Raw genomic sequence first — 15,799 nt, 5'->3', positions numbered from 1 at the left:
TTAGGGGTTGTGGTCAGAATGTATCCTGCCTAGGTTCTCTATCAGGTTGACCAGGGGAGCAACGCAGGGGATCCTATTACACGGTCCAGACATACGTGCAGTCTGTGCACCGCTAAATAGTATGAGTAGGCCCGGGAGTCTGGGTTAATGGTGCGCCATATGTCTATGAGTGTCAAGTGCGCTAGCCAGTCTGTGAGGGTCTGTGCGTTGGATGCCACTGTCGTCTTGGTCAGAGGCAGCAACGACCTGTCCAAGTCTATGTTAAGCACAGAGTTAAAGTCTCCTCCAAGGAGCCAGGGGATCCCAACCCATTTGGTTAATATCTTTGCTAGGCTGTCTAGGAAGGATGACTGACTGACGTTCGGGGCATAGATGGAGCCTATAAGTATCTTTTGGTCATTAAGTCGCCCACTGACTAACACGTACCTTCCTTTTGGGTCAATTAGCACGTCCTCGCTTATGAACGAGATACCAGATGAGTACACCGCACGCGTGGGCAGAATAGCGTGTGCCATACACTTGGCCTCTCCATCTGCTGCACAGTCGTTCTAGTTGCATGTGGGATATATGGGTCTCTTGGAGTAACGCCACACTAGTAGCCCTGTGCTGTAAGTAGGCATAGATTGAGTATCTACGTGACGGCGTGTGTATACTGCGCACATTCCATGTAACTATATTGACCTGTGTCATTTTATTCCTTTAGCTAGTAAGGGTAGCTCCGAGAGGGCAGGGCATTGCGGCTCTTGATGGGTGCAGATGTACTCCAACTCAGTAATGCTATTAACGAGACAAGGGTACGAACTGAACCGTGCATAACTGTCATGGGTGAGACCCAACTGGGTATTCGTCCAAACTAAGATGCCCAATTTATGGCAAAAACTGTGCCAGTATGACGTGTGGTATAGGTGTGTGTCACGCGAGACAAACTAGGGTTGTTACGACCCTCGGTATTGTAGTGGAGTTTTGTGTTACCCCTGCCAATCCTTTACATGTGGGATGCGTGAGCGCCACAGTTGACCTATATTGTGGAGTTCGGAAAGTAGCTAACGCGGCTGTGTGCAGGGCGGTGTTGTCGCTTGTTTGGAAGAAGGCCTATATGCAAACAACATGTAAATTATTACTCAGCGTCTAGCTAGGCCGGCAGGTGCTTGCGCGTGTTACTTTCTGAAGGGCGTGTCTGATCCCATAGAGTCATACAATGTCATCTGCTGTCTGTGGCGTGACCTCCGGCATCTGAAACTCTTCGGAGTCGCCGAGTCTGCGGGGTGTGGAGGCGGCGGTGTCTGAGGATCTGGACAGGCTCAGGTGGGAGCCGGGGTTTTGTGCCATGACTCCCAGTGTTGCAGCCACGTGTATTGCCCCCTGTCTCTCCATTCTTCTCTGCCCTGAGCTGGGGGCATTGGAGGCTGCAAGGGTGTCTGCTCTAGGCCCATTGCGCCCGCCTCAATGTCGCCTTCTCCTGTTGGGCTTCTGCAGTGCTTCTTCTTCACGCAGCCTGGGGCCCGTCCATGTTCCCGATTCCTCCAGCCAGTCCCAGACTTCAGCAGGCGAGTCGAAAAAGCGGGCCACTCCTTTGGCAACCACCTTTAGTCTGGCAGGGAATAGCAATGAGGATTGAGTTCAAGCACACGCAGTTGCTGTTTCACTACAGCATATGCACTTCTGCACCGTTGCACTTATGCCGTGTAATCTGGAAATATCATAACTTGGCTGTTGCCTATCTGAATGTCTGCCAGCTTGCGCGTTTTTATTAGTATCGCGTCTCTGTCCCTCTAATTTACAACTTTGAATAGGAATGGGCATGGTCGGGCTACTGGTGGGAGTTTCTGTGCTGGGACCTGGTGTGCTCTCTCAATAACAAATTGGGAGGACAGTATGCCAGTGGGCAACAGTGTACTGTACCAGGGCTCGGTGAATTCTTCAGGTTTGCGTCCTTCTTCACCTTCTGGCAGGTCCACAACTCTGATATTATTTCGGCACAAGCACCCCTCGGCGTCCTCCACCTTATCCTCCAACTCATGCACACGATCGATTAAGTCTTGTAGGGCTGCGGTGTGACTCTGCACGACGAGTTTCAGCTCTGCGAGTGTTGGAACCTGCTGACGTACTTTCTCCCTCAGCTTATGGTGATCGGCCCGCAGCAGGGTAAAATCCGGAGTAACTTTACCAATTTTTTACTCCAGTGAAGAGCGGGTTTGATCAAGTGTAGCTCCACTCTTCTCCACTGCCGCAAGCACTAAATCCAGCTTGTTGGAGAGCCCTACACGTGCCGCCTCCGTGGCGCCGCCGTTTTCCGTGGCCGCCGAGTCTGGATTCCTGTTCCATGGGTTGGGCTGCTGGGCAATTGTGCGTAGGCGACCCATTGCCAACTGTTATGCTTTCGGCATTCGCAGACAGTTTGTGTAAGCAGTATCAGTCATTCAAGTCGCAACTTCTCGGGTGCAGCGCTGCATGAGGACCACTCACGTGTGGTCATTATGTTATAGGACAAAGTGCTTGGTGGTGAAATTAGTTGTCGACTTTAAAGACTCTCCAACCATGTAATAACATTGGGAAACAAACATCAGTTTTATGTAGACTAAACGCAAGAGAAACATATTTAATCAAGCCAGCAGAAGAGTTTGAGGAGGACTCTGGCTAAACCATGTTTAAGTAACTCAGGTGTGCACTGAGCTGCTCTACAGACAGCACAAAGAAGAGAAACCAAGCTAAACCAGGCTGATAGAAGTCTGAGAATTGTGTGTTTTTGAGTCACCAGGCAGTGAGCCACCTTCTTCGTGGGTCTCAGTATCTGGGAAACGGTCTAGGAAAGACTGGGGCAGTCCACAAAGACGTAGATGAGAAGGGCCATGGCTGGAATGTGCACCTCTGAAAGTGGTGAAAGTGTTTTAATTTAATATCTTTCTTTAAATTCCACATCCATTTTCCTAGTGACAAGAATTATTTTCTATCTAGACACTGAAATGTTCCTTCTTCAATTAACCTTTAGCTGCTGACTGGGTTTAATCGATTTGCCTTCCATTGACGTCACGCAGCAGAGTGTGAATCCACTTCTTCAGATAATATAGACTCCCACTTTCTCTCGTCAGGTGAGAAATGTTTATCTAGTTTTCGTTTTTAGGTCGAGCCTGGGCAGGGCATGCTGTATTCCAGTAAGGACTTGAAGCTCCGTCCACTCTCCGCCCATATTTTTCATTGACTTGTGTCATTGTCCCTTATAAATGATGGTTTCTGATTTGTTAATAGGCTTGTTAGTCCCTACTTAGTATCGCCTTGTCTTCATTTGTAACCTCCCATGAGGACTGGCCCTTTTACTTCTGTTGTTACACGAAATGTTTTATTAAGTCTGTAAGCGCTATTTTCTTTCAAGAGTTTCTCCTGCTGGAGGCAAGACATGCTTTCCTGCAACATTCAGCGTGCCATGCGCGCTTTCACTTTCCAAGCAGCCCGGGACAATGGCGGCCGCTTCTTTGAAATGAAATAGGTCTCGCATTTACAAGAATTTGAGCTATTGTAAATTACAATGCCTTTTATTTATGTGTTAATTATCAAAAGAGATAAATAAAAGGCACTGTCATTTACAATGCCAATAGCTTAAACTCTCGGAAATTCAAAACCTATTGCATTGCAAATGCTTGTTTAATCTCACGTCACTTTGCATTCTGCAGTTTGATTGAGACTGCAGCCATGGCCCTGCGATGCTCTGATCATTCAGTCGCCACCACGTGGGCAGTGGTTGCCCTGAAGCAAGAGGCGTGCTTTTCACCACACCCACCTGGGACGCACATATCTGAAGTGGGTGGTAGGGAAATGTCGAAGAGGGCCAACGACACCAGGCCTTAAAAGCGGCAGCGGCGCCTCCATATGTGCTCCTGCCATGTTCCTCATGCACCCTGACACAATACTTTTCAAACACAAGCCTCCCCATTTCAGGAACTTCTCAGAAGACTCTATAATGAGAGCAAAAAGATGGCCATGTACAGCAGTTAAGCTGAAGTCACTCTCTGCAGAAATAATGACTACCATTTTACGTCTACCCATAGTGTCGCGTTTCAGAGTTCTTATCAAGGACCTCGATATGTTGATTACTTCTTGATTCCATCCTTTAGGTGTCATTCAGTTTTTGATCCCCAACAAGGTAAGGTCAATACCCAGTACCCCGGACAGCCAGTACCACAGCTTGATATACTGGGGCAGGGTGAGCTGGTCCCAGACTCTGGGCGGAGAGCAACGTTGTGATAATCATGCTGAATAGAGGCAGAGTTTATCACACTAGGCTGGAAACTGTCCAAGTTAATTGTACAACAGTCATGGGCTCTTGGGGGCGGCAGTACAGGGGTCCTGGAAGGGTAAGATTTAAAGTTTAGTAAATATGACCTTACTTTTAAAGAACTGTCATTTTTTCAGTTTGGCAGACTGCGTCGTAATAGCATGCACTACATGCTACTATTGTGAAATATAAGCTTAAATACAGGCACTAGAATGAACAGAGGTGTGAGCTAAAATGATGATATGGGGCACCTGGAGGACACTCAATTCAAGATTACATTGATATTGGTTTTAACATTTGATATTTACCACGAACCCATTGTGCTGCACTCTCATTGCACCAGCAGGAGACAGAACTACACGGACGCTTGATTGAAGCGGTTCGTCCATTTCAAGTTACCACAGCGCCATCTAGCGAAACCGCGCCCTGCTTCCGTATATGAACTCAATGGAACAATCTCCCTAATAACATTGCCAATTCTGCTCTGCACTCCCCTCCGTGGGCTCCCGGCCGGGAACCCTGTGAGTTCTTTGTTTTCACTTCCACCACACGGTGCCACGTTTACTTAAATACCAGTCATCCGGTATTACATCCTCAATTCAGGTGTCCCTCTATTGAAACGTCCTGAAGAGACCCTATAACCACGAAGGGTCGGAACGCCGTCGACAGTTTAAAAGACACAGACCACGCATAATAGTTGTCCTTACTTCCAACTATTATATACTTATCTGATTTATTGTATTTTATGGTCGTCTCTTTTCAAAGTGTATAATATACAATCAGAAACCGCTGTTTATGTTATTTTATGTTTCACCATAGAAGCACAGGTTCTCTTTCAAATATTCACTTGGGACACATTTTCACTTGCTAAAGTATGTATATATATATGTGTTACATATTCTGTAATATTAACCCCCACCTTTTAAGTGTGTATAAAATATGGAAATACTTCAACATCTCCCCCAGTGTATATGCAGCTTCTTTATTTCGACATCCACTCCAAAATACCCACATTGCCCTTGTGCATAAATAACCTATCATATATGTTTCATATCTATCCACTGGAGCCGTGGTTTCCTTGATATAGCACTCTCAAAGAGAACCGATACTTTAGATATTTTTTTTTAAGTCTGTGTGGATCCTGCCACGTCTCATGGTCCTCTAACACACACACCAACACCCACCCCCAGAGTGCACACTCAGGAACTCCCCACTCAAGAAGGAAGTGCCACTCACGCAAGGGAGCACCATCAGGGAAGTGGATGCAGGTGGCCCACTGTCCCCAGCAATGAGAACAGCCACATTTCACATGTCCATCATCTCCATGTTAAAGCTCCCCTTCTTGCTTGTGTGCCGAGGTCCTCTGCATCTGTTATCATCAGGGACACAGGGCCTTATTTATGGGATTTTGCTGTATGGCTGCTGCTGCACTGCCTACACCAAAGTGAAAGGGCAGGAATGCACCTAATTAAGCAATAACGTGCATTCCTGTCCTTTCTGCCTGCGCTGACGACGTTTTGACAGCCGAGAGCCAACGTAGGCACCCTTGCACCATGGTGCAAGGATGCCTCCGTTGCAAACAGAATTTGTTTTGTGCAGTAAGGGGCACATTCCAGCACAAAAACAATCCTACGAGGTGTTTTCCTCTTTCTATGTGTCTGCTGTAGAATGAGCACACATAGAAAAAGGGGAAAACTAGGAAAAATTGACATATTTCTTGTCGTTACGTCTCACCTCGAAAGGCGTACAGATTTGATGCTTCCCAAGGTTTACATCAATTTGTAAATCTGCAAAAGCGTTAAATTCCATGGATATTGCGTGGGAACCCTGCCGCAACACCCATGGAACGCCTCTTGGGCCCAGAGTAAGGCGACACAGCGACGCACTTATGAGGGTGCAAAGGCGAAGCAGGGCTCTCATAAATAAGCCCACGGGAGCTCTAGGTCCAGGAGCACAGGAGGGAAATTTGAGGTTTAAGACCAAAATGTAAACTTTTACCAATCAAAAGACAAACCTGGGGTGAAAACATTTGCTAAATTCAATGGGGACTACTGCAATTGGTCAAAAATACATTTGTATGCCAAGGTGGGAGGCGTGAATGCACCTGTTTGAACCTCTAAAGTCTGCTACGAAAAGCATAACCCGGAGGTTAGAACTATGGATGGAGCTGAGAGTCATGAGCTTTGAAGTAAATGTCACTTATACTTATTCTGTACACACAAGAACTCCCAAGGACTCCCGATAGTATTTTGTGTATGGAGATACCCCAAATTGACCTGACTTACCTGTAGATTGCAGCTCCACCATAAAATCATGGTACTCTGGAAGGTGAAGAGCCTTTGTGCATCCCAAGAGCAGGACTGCCAGACACCCCCACAGCATGAGCTTCATCTGAAATGGATTCGATCGAGAAAGAGATCAGAGCAAGCGTACGGGTACATAGGACACACAGAGCTGGAGAAGATGGGACAGCGAAGAAGGACAAAAGTGAAGGGAGCGAGGGGAACATAAAAAAGAAGGAAGGAGAAAAAGGGCAGAAGTGGGAAAATGCATCTAACTTGGGGGTAACCGGGAGGAAGTAAAGAGAGGGTACGTGTGAAGTGAGAAGAAAGGAGGGAAACAAAGAGAGAAGACAGTGAAAATTAACACAAGATGGAAGGAACGAGACTTAAATTGCAAAAACACAACTGATGCAACAGCTTTCTGTATTCAACAACTGTCCAAGGAAGCCTTACAAGATACTCTCATTCCCACTGCATTCTTAGATATTCATGGCTATCTGCTCCTGTTTTATACAGCCACTCCAGCCCATTGCATCCTTACACATCCACTGTCATCCTTCTGTTTGCTTGGTTTGCCCTAAGTTGGCAGGGTATGCCCAGACGTGGGTCCCTTGCTCACTTTGCCACTGGATTCAAGCTAGCCTGGCTGATGAGGGGTATTACCCCGAAACCGGTCCCAGGATGCTTGTTTTCAGTTCAGGGAAGACCTGGCTTGGCAGTTGAGGCTGGACTGTTCCCATGAGGCACACGGTCAAGACTTATTTGCATATACCTGTGTCTGAACTGAGGTGGCGAAGTGAGCTAAAGAACGATTATGGATTCAACCCAGATCTGTGACTTGGGTGAGCGTCTGAAAAGTTTCCTTGCTCCGTCCATCATCTCCTTGTGTTTGCTTTGTCATCCCAGTGCAGGCATACACAGCCACCACCACTGCTATATACAGCACCCTGCCCACTGCATCTCTCGAGTCATATCACTGCCATCTTAGCCTTCATCAGCTACATTTATTTACCTGCTGTTGCTCTTTACAGCCACCACAGCCCACTGCATCCTTACATCGAAATCCACCCACTGCATCGTTAAATAGCCACTGCCACCCCCTACTGGTTTATGCAGCAACCACTGCTCACTGCAGATGTAAAGAGATGCCCTTCGCGATGTAGTGTTACACATCCACTGCGAACCGTGCGTCATACAGGCAGCCCCCTGACTATTGCAGCCTTACAGCCACCTCTCCCACTGCAGTCTAAAGAGACACTCTCGGCTCACTGCAGTCTTACGTCGTGACTGTCTGTACACTGTAACCCTACAATCATGTCTGACTGCTTCAGTTAAATGTGACAGTTTACTCGACCACTGCCACCGCACTGCGGCCTCTACAGGGACAGCTCGTGGACTGAGAGCACACAGCCAGGTCGAACAACACAACAGAAAGCCACCTCATGTCCAGTGCGGCCACCCCCGGGAGTCTTACACAGCTGGAGCACGGCACAGACAAGTAACGCGGACAGTGAACGCTGCAGTGCGCACTCCTCACAGGGTATGTCATGCTCACCCCACTGCAAGGGGCGGTCATTCCTCTGGCATTTACGCTGCACCTGACTAATAAAGTCCCCAGTCCTTGAAGTGCATGTTCTTCTCTCACAGTTGATGGAAGCCGGGAACAGGTATTCCCTCAAGGGGTCAGTATTTCCTGAAGCCCTTAGAATGCGCTAAATGAGCGATCTCCAGTCGGGTCCAAACACGAGGTAAATTGCTCTTACAGTCACAGACCTCGCCCTGCGCGAGGTCGGCATTCACTTACCATCCACGCGCGAGGAGGGTACAGATTCTGAGGAGATCGGCAGTGGCTAGAGTCTACACTGCTCATAGTGAACCATTCCTGCAGTCCATGCGCTGCACGAGACCGGTAACGTACAGCTCGTGCTCACCACAAGGAAGGCGCATACCTGCCACCTTCAGTACAGGGCGGCTGCCCAGTGATCTCCAAAGCCTGTATACTGCAGGAGACGAGCAGCTCCCCAGTGAGGACAAGAATACCCCCCTGCCACGCACTGTGCAGGTGTCAGTGACTCCTGCAGTGCCTCCTGGGAATCAGCCCAGCCCAGTGGCTCTGCAAGGGTCCTGCATTTATTCCCACATTGCTCACCTTGGTCTCCGCCTCTTCCTCAGGGCCCTCTTTCTTTGGTTCTGTTCAGTCTCCGTTTGCAGCAGGCAGGAAAGAGAGCTTGAGGTGGGAAGGCTGCATTCATACCTGAACCTGACAATTATTAACAACAAGGGACAGGCAAGTAACCAATGGGGGGTCAGTTGTGCATATCACAGTTCATCAATGCCCCGCCCCCTTTCAGTATCATGGGGCCGTGTGGAGAATGTTACAGCAGACGAGGATTTAATGAACCTTGTGGCAAGAGGGTGACTGTGTATGGGAATACCTGGGCAGACTGTAAGTGTGTAGTGACCATCATGAACAGGCGGCGACTTTATAGGGAATAATATGGTCACACTGAGAATGTATACGGAATATCATGGATAGAGTGACTGTATAGAATATCATGGACAGATGGTAACTCAATATGAGACTTCTATGGATAGACCAACTCTTTACGGAATATCATGGATAGATGGTAACTCAATATGAGACTTCTATGGATAGACCAACTCTGTACGGAATATCATGGACAGATGGTAACTCAATATGAGACTTCTATGGATAGACCAACTCTTTACGGAATATCATGGATAGATGGTAACTCATGCCATGGACAGACTGCAACTCGATATGGATATATTATGGCCTGACTGAGACAGTGTAAGGAATATCATGGATAGAAGGTAACTCAGTATAGCAATAATATGGACAGACTGCAACGGTATATGGGATTTCAAGACAGAATGTGACTATATAAGGAGTATCAAGCCCAGACAGTGACTGTGCATGGACTATCATGACAAGATAGTTACTCAGTATGGGAACATCACGATCAGACTGAGCCGTATCACAACCAGACGGTGACAGTGCATGGAATATCACGGACAATCTATGACTGTAAATCGAATATCATGGCAGCCAATAAGGCTTTATTGAATATTGTGGCAGGATGGTGGCTGTGTATGGAATATCATGGACAGACTATGACTGTATATGGAATGTAATACACAGAATGTGGCTGCATAAAGCATGCCATACACAGACTGTGACTATGTTTGGAATATCATGGTCGGGCTGTAACTTTATAAGGAATATCAGATTGTGGATGTATTTGTACTATTATGGTCAAACCGAGACCTTATAAGGAAATAGCATAAGCATGTACATGTACGTGTATCTAGAATATATCAAGGGCACAAATTACAGAATATCATGAGCAAATGGTAACTCTGCATAGAAATATCATGGCCACACTGACACCTTATTTGGAATATTATGGATATACTGACAGTAAATGGAATATAAAGACCAGATCGTTGCTATATGTAGAATATCTTGACAGTGAATGAAGCTTTAATGCACATTGTGGCAGGATGTTTACTGCCTAGTAATATAAAGATCAGACAGCAACTGTGTAATGAAATATCATGAGTAAGACTGAAAATGTGTTGGGGATATCATGGATAAAAGGACTGTATGCAGAATATCATGGACAGGCTATAGCTGTATAACATATATTATGCATATGTAGTATGTGTCTAGGTATGTATGTGCAATTTGAATAGTTCCAATACAGCTAAAAGACAGCTGGGTGCTGTAAATGGTAAAAGACCCTCATTACAAACAATGATTGGAGCTAGCTAAAGCTAGCTTCTGAGAGTGGATTTGGACTGCTACTTTGTCATGAGGTAGTGTTCTTTATAGATGTTTATCTTCAGCTCTTTCCGAAACTGGAGCAAGTTTGGCCAGTCCTATCGTTATAAAGTTGTTTCTGCAGTTCCTGGGTGCCTAAATGGAGAATTCCTATTGCCTTGCGTTTACTTTTTTTGCACTTCTTCATCTCCAGTCTGATGGCGTCCTGGAAGTAGGTGCGCTGACAGCCAACAGAGCCAAACAGGCAAGGGTGATGGAAGATGGTTGAGCCTGCCAAGCAGAGCCATATTTCTTCAGGGCCTAGATGAGTCATTTGTGTAGGATGCTCTTAAGGAGTGTGGAGCCTGCGAGGTCGTGGACCAGGGATGCCACCATTCAGATGCAAAGTATAAGGGCTTGAATAGAAATTCTGAAATGGCTTTCTGGGAAGAATTATTTCAGTATCTTCAGTAGAGAGAACAGGTACCAGGCAATCTTGTGTTTCCTTCACAGTGTGTTGCGTGGGGTTGAGTCTGATGCCCAGGGTAAATCTGAGAGACTTGGCATTGGGTGAAAGTTGTCATTGAGCCAGGTTTAGACTAGTTAGTGCTTGTTCTCCTCAGCGAATTGAAGAAATGTTGTCTTGGTGGGGAGTAAGCTATAGATACATGATGGACATTCAGGCGTGGATGAGATGCAGGCCGAGGTTAAGACTTTGGGTACCTGAAGCACAGGATATTTTAATTTAGAGTCAGATGTAGCAGAGCATTGGTGAATTTTGATGCTGTTATCAGTACAGTCCGTGGGATTCCATGTAGAGGTTGAAGATTATAGGAGACAGATAGGACCTGGGTGGACTCCGCATGAGGTATGGATCTTCCAAGACCTGGAGGTGTCCATATGAATGAACTGGTGTTGGTTGGAAAGGTATGTGGAGAATCTGTGAAGGACTTTGCCAGTGAATCTAATTCAAGACTTCAGGGTGTAAAGACAGTTTAGAGGTAAACAGGAGGCAGCAGTTTGTCTTTAGTTAGAGGGACACAGACTATGATTTCTAATGTAGCCATCGCCATGCTGTAGAATGATCTTTAGCCAGTTAGGCATGAGATAGTTGGCACAATGTGATATTGGAGTAGGCCAGGGAGCACTTTTTCAATGATCTTGTGGGGAAGGTTAGTGATGGGCAAGTAGTTGGTAGGGTCGTCAGGGTCTAGTGTTAGTTACTTCAGGAGTGGGAGGATCTAGACTAGTTTTACAGTTTTTGGGAAGATGCCTTGATGCAGGGAGGTGTTGCTGATGATGAGCAGAGGTGAAAGAGCATCTCTGGACCAGTTTTTGATGAAGGACCAGGGTAAGCGATCATGTTTAAAAAAGGGGGATTTCAGAGATTTGAGGATTACGGTGAGGTCTGTTAGAGACAAAGGTTGAAATGATAACCATTGTGGGATACAACATGGAGATGTGGGTGTCAAAGGAGAAGCCGCTTAGGTGATGTGCTAACTGATCTTTATTTTTTCACTGAACAAGAGGTTGATGACAGTGCAACCTTCTGTGAACTGTGGATTGAAGGGTCAGATAGGGGTTGATGTAACGCTAGAATGTCTCTTAGAGTGTTCTGTTTCAGCTGGCAGCTTCAATTATCAAGCTACTACCTGGTTTTAGCTGACGTGATGAGTTGTTTTAGTGTTGCACAGAGGGATTTCAGCAGTATACAGCCATCCGAGATTCTGTTTTTCTTAGTTTTTTTCATGTAGAAAGTTTATTGTTTGCAGGTTCTTTGGTGTATCAGGGTGCTAAAGGGTTCACATACATTTTGGATATTCAGTTGGCGCATGTGTGTTCATGTGTTTTATTCAGAAAAGCACTGAAGTTATGAATCTGGGTGTTGATATCTGCTAAGCAGGTGGCAGGGCAAAAGTATTCAATTAAGTCTTTTAAGCAGACAGGATTGGCTGTTCTCATTTGTGCTGACTGTGCTGTGATGGCTGGATGCTGATCAAGGTGACAAGGTGATTGGTCCATTTGTATAGCAAGTTTGCATTGGATGGTGACAACGTCAAGAAGACAAGGTGGAGGATTTGGTCTTCTGTGACATGATACACTACGTTGAGTGTGTCGATGAAGTGATAAGGCCGTTCTTTGATTCGTTTCATGCTTGAATTGTCTTACCGGTTGCAGTCAACGAGGAGGGTGATGTGGGCATGCAGGGTGGATGAGGTGGTCTGCAAATTCAGCTATGAAGACCCAATTCTATCTGGAAGACCTATAGATTAGGCTGAAGGTAGAGGACTAAGCTGCAGTGAATTGGAAGTAACAAGCCATGGGCTCCAATTAGTTATGTCCCACTTGCTTGCTTAAGGTGCAAGACCAGGAAGTGCCCATGCGGTGTCTGTCTGGGAAACCTCAAGCAGACTGGTAGTGTGAAGGAAATAACATGAGCATTTGGGATTCTATAGGGAATATGACCTCAGATGGCTGCTATGTAAGATGTATCATTGAGAGATACACAGTACAGGAAATGTCACAAACAGGCTGTCTGTGCGGGTAAAATCATGAGCCACATAGGGCGGACCACTGCCTGATATAGACGCTTTGGGTAAAATCATGCACAGGCTGGGGCAATATAGGGAATGGAATGGCCAGGAGGTGACCATATAGGGAGTTCCATGGCTTTATATTGACTGGGTGAGGTAAATATCAAGGACCAGCTATGACAGTTTAGGCCGGAAATATAATTGGTAGGTTGTTACAGTGAAGAGAAAATCATGGACAGGTAGTAATTAAGCAGGAAATATAGTGAACAGTTTGTTATTATTTATCATGGATAGAGGACCCTCCGTAGACTGTAATGTGAATGGTAAGTCCCCGTGCCGTATAACATAGTGCCACAAGGCTGCAAAATCGGGTGAAAACTCGTTTCCACCAAAATGCCACTGTAAAGAAAACAAAGATTGGGACCAGAGAGAAGCAGATGTCGTTTTGCACCCATCTGTGACCTGGGAGAATCTTCCAGAAGTGCATGTAGAAGGTCCACATAGGAGTGATCTAGGGATGGACTGACACTGAGGAACAGTGTACTGTATGGAGCCCAGCAGATGCACCGGAGACGTGGTAGTGTGCATGTAGCACATGGAGGTGTTACTCTGCACCAGTCCTCTCAGTAGCGCCTACATGCATGCACCCTGTGGCACCAAGGACCACTGCATCCAGCCGAGGTCCAGGGTGGCTTAATTAATGCCAGATTTCAACATAAATTACATTTACACACAACCATTGTAAAGGAAACTCAATTATATAATCTATGGTTATCCTTAAAATGTGAAGCAAAAGGGGGGTGCAATTCCTAAAGGGGGGGTTGGAGGGGAAAGGGGAAAAGACAAAACTGTTGTCATGTTGCCCTCACACACCCCGAAAGGTGTCATGCTTCATAATTGGGCCTTGCTCCTCGTCGGTCCGGCGCTGCAATGCTCGACGGGCTTACCGTTTCCTGGGTTCTTTGTCAGAGATCTTTGTAAGTAAGCCGTTAGGTGGGTGTGGGGACCATGGGGGGTTGTGTGCACGTGGGTAGTGGTTTTAAATATGTTAGGGTCAGTCCTATACTCAATAATTTCTAATGGTGGAGGTAGATCCTGCCTAGTTAAAAAGTATGAATGGAGGCCCCATGGGAATATAATGTTCCTAGCGGGCAGTCTCTAAAGTGGGGTCGACATGTTTCGTGCCTTGTTGGTCGGAAAGAATCGGGTGGCACTTTTTCAGGACCTATGTGAAGTGTGGTGCGCAACTACAGACTGGCTCAAAAAATTGTAAAAGGTAGCATGCTGTGGGGCCCTAGTAGTCCTATACTGGGCGTATTAGAAACCTGTGGAAAGGATGAAAAAGGGGGAACAAGGGAGAAAAATTAGATAGGGGAAAGGGCTAAGTCTTACAAGTGGACTAGAACAGAATTCCAGATCCTTCATCGTACTGTGAACCAAACTCCTGTCCGTGCAGCAACCCAGAATAGTGTGGAAACTAATGCACCATGGAGGCATTCTAATGGTAAGTGTTGCTGGTAACAAAACATACAAACACCAATAACCCAATAACATAGCATACGCTTTGTACATAGAGACTGTCCCTTTGTTGAGTAGAACAAAGTGGGATGGCGTGCTTTACTCTTGAAAACAGCATGCGAAAGATGTAGAAGTTAGCCTTTCACTGGAGGTTGAGGAACTGAATATCTGAAAAAGAAAGCCTGAATTCTCCAAAACAGCCTCATGTTAAAGTTAGAAAGAGCCTGCTCCTCCACCAACACCATCATTTGTAGTAAGAATAAAAGTTAAAACATTTAGAGTGGCAGCTGGAAGCAAAGTACAGTGCAACCGCAAAGGAAGAGTATTAGCAGTGTGACAGAAAGAAATAGAAAACATTGTTTGTCTTTGCATTAGCCTATTTCACACAATTCAAAAATTGCTCACTTTGGCACTTTTCTTTGAGGGGTGAACATGGAGGCACCCGAAGATCAGTGGTACAACTCACTAGTGAGGTGTTTTTTGACAGCCTTCTTGAAACTGAAAGGAAATGGGATGCTCTCAGGTCTAGAATAGTGTGTTCAATGGAGGGCAGGGGGGCAAGAACACAGAAGGTCCAAAAACATGATGCTTTGGGCGATAAGGAAGTGATTGGAGGCACAATACGCAGGGAGATGGTGTTACCTTGTTGGACCTTGAGTACTGGGGTGAGGGATTTGAAGAGAGTTCTTTTGAGAAATGTGAATATAGTTCTTTTGCAGTTAGACAGCCAGCCTGTTTGGTGTCCATAGTTGAATGGCCGCAGTCAAGGCAAGTACAACTGCACCTGTGTAGCTCGTCCAGCTACGATGTCCTGAGCGGGGCTCACCAACTCTAGGAATACTATTTTTTTTCATACAGTGTTTGCCACTGCAGCTTTCAGTTTTTGCACAGACTTCAATAACAGACCTTAGATGACTCTATGAGTTTGTCCTTGTTTTAAGGCCTAAAAAGAAAGCCTGAAACAAGCTGCGGTCATTTACGCCTGTCCTATGGAGGCGGCATACAAGTTAGTGCGGGGCAGAGGACACATTGACCTACTGAGCCAAGTTAGCGATCTGCAGAATATATTGTAGCGTATGTGACGCAAAGTGAACAAGCTCAAGGCTTAAATATGTTTTATCTATTCTGATTCACTTATAGCTATTGACAACTAGGGCTGAATTATGTGGTTGTTTTAACTCTGTCCTGAGTCTACGGTACCAAAATGGCACCCGGGCATAACCAGAATCGGAACGGAACCGAGTCAGAGGAGTGGCAAAGAGTGTACAGGTGTAGAAGCTGTGTCCTAGTCACGTTGCAATTGCTTGTGTTCGGTTCCACTTTCTCCACAATAAATGTTTTCATGTGGTTCCTTTTTTGAGCATTTCATTACAGCCCTGGGGAGAAATGGGTGTGTTCAGGTCCTTGAAGT

At 46.0% G+C, this 15,799-nt stretch overlaps 1 protein-coding gene across 1 annotated transcript in view; it reads right to left on the bottom strand.

The window, feature by feature from the left end:
* Positions 1–8,815, bottom strand: part of LOC147750891 (natterin-3-like) — a 51,362-nt gene extending 42,547 nt beyond the window's left edge. The window contains exons 1-2 of the mRNA XM_086918563.1: positions 8,702–8,815; positions 6,556–6,661 (exon numbers count right to left, since the gene is read on the bottom strand). Coding sequence (XP_086774689.1) covers positions 6,556–6,661 — 106 coding nt within the window. The 5' untranslated portion in view covers positions 8,702–8,815. The remainder of the gene's footprint in view (positions 1–6,555; positions 6,662–8,701) is intronic.
* Positions 8,816–15,799: the final 6,984 nt, after the last annotated feature.

Source organism: Lissotriton vulgaris, chromosome 1_1 (assembly GCF_964263255.1).
Source record: "Lissotriton vulgaris chromosome 1_1, aLisVul1.2, whole genome shotgun sequence".
Classification (NCBI taxonomy): Eukaryota; Metazoa; Chordata; class Amphibia; order Caudata; family Salamandridae; genus Lissotriton; species Lissotriton vulgaris.
The sequence above is the reverse complement of the archived record's forward strand: the minus strand, read 5'-3'. Positions and strand labels throughout refer to the sequence as shown.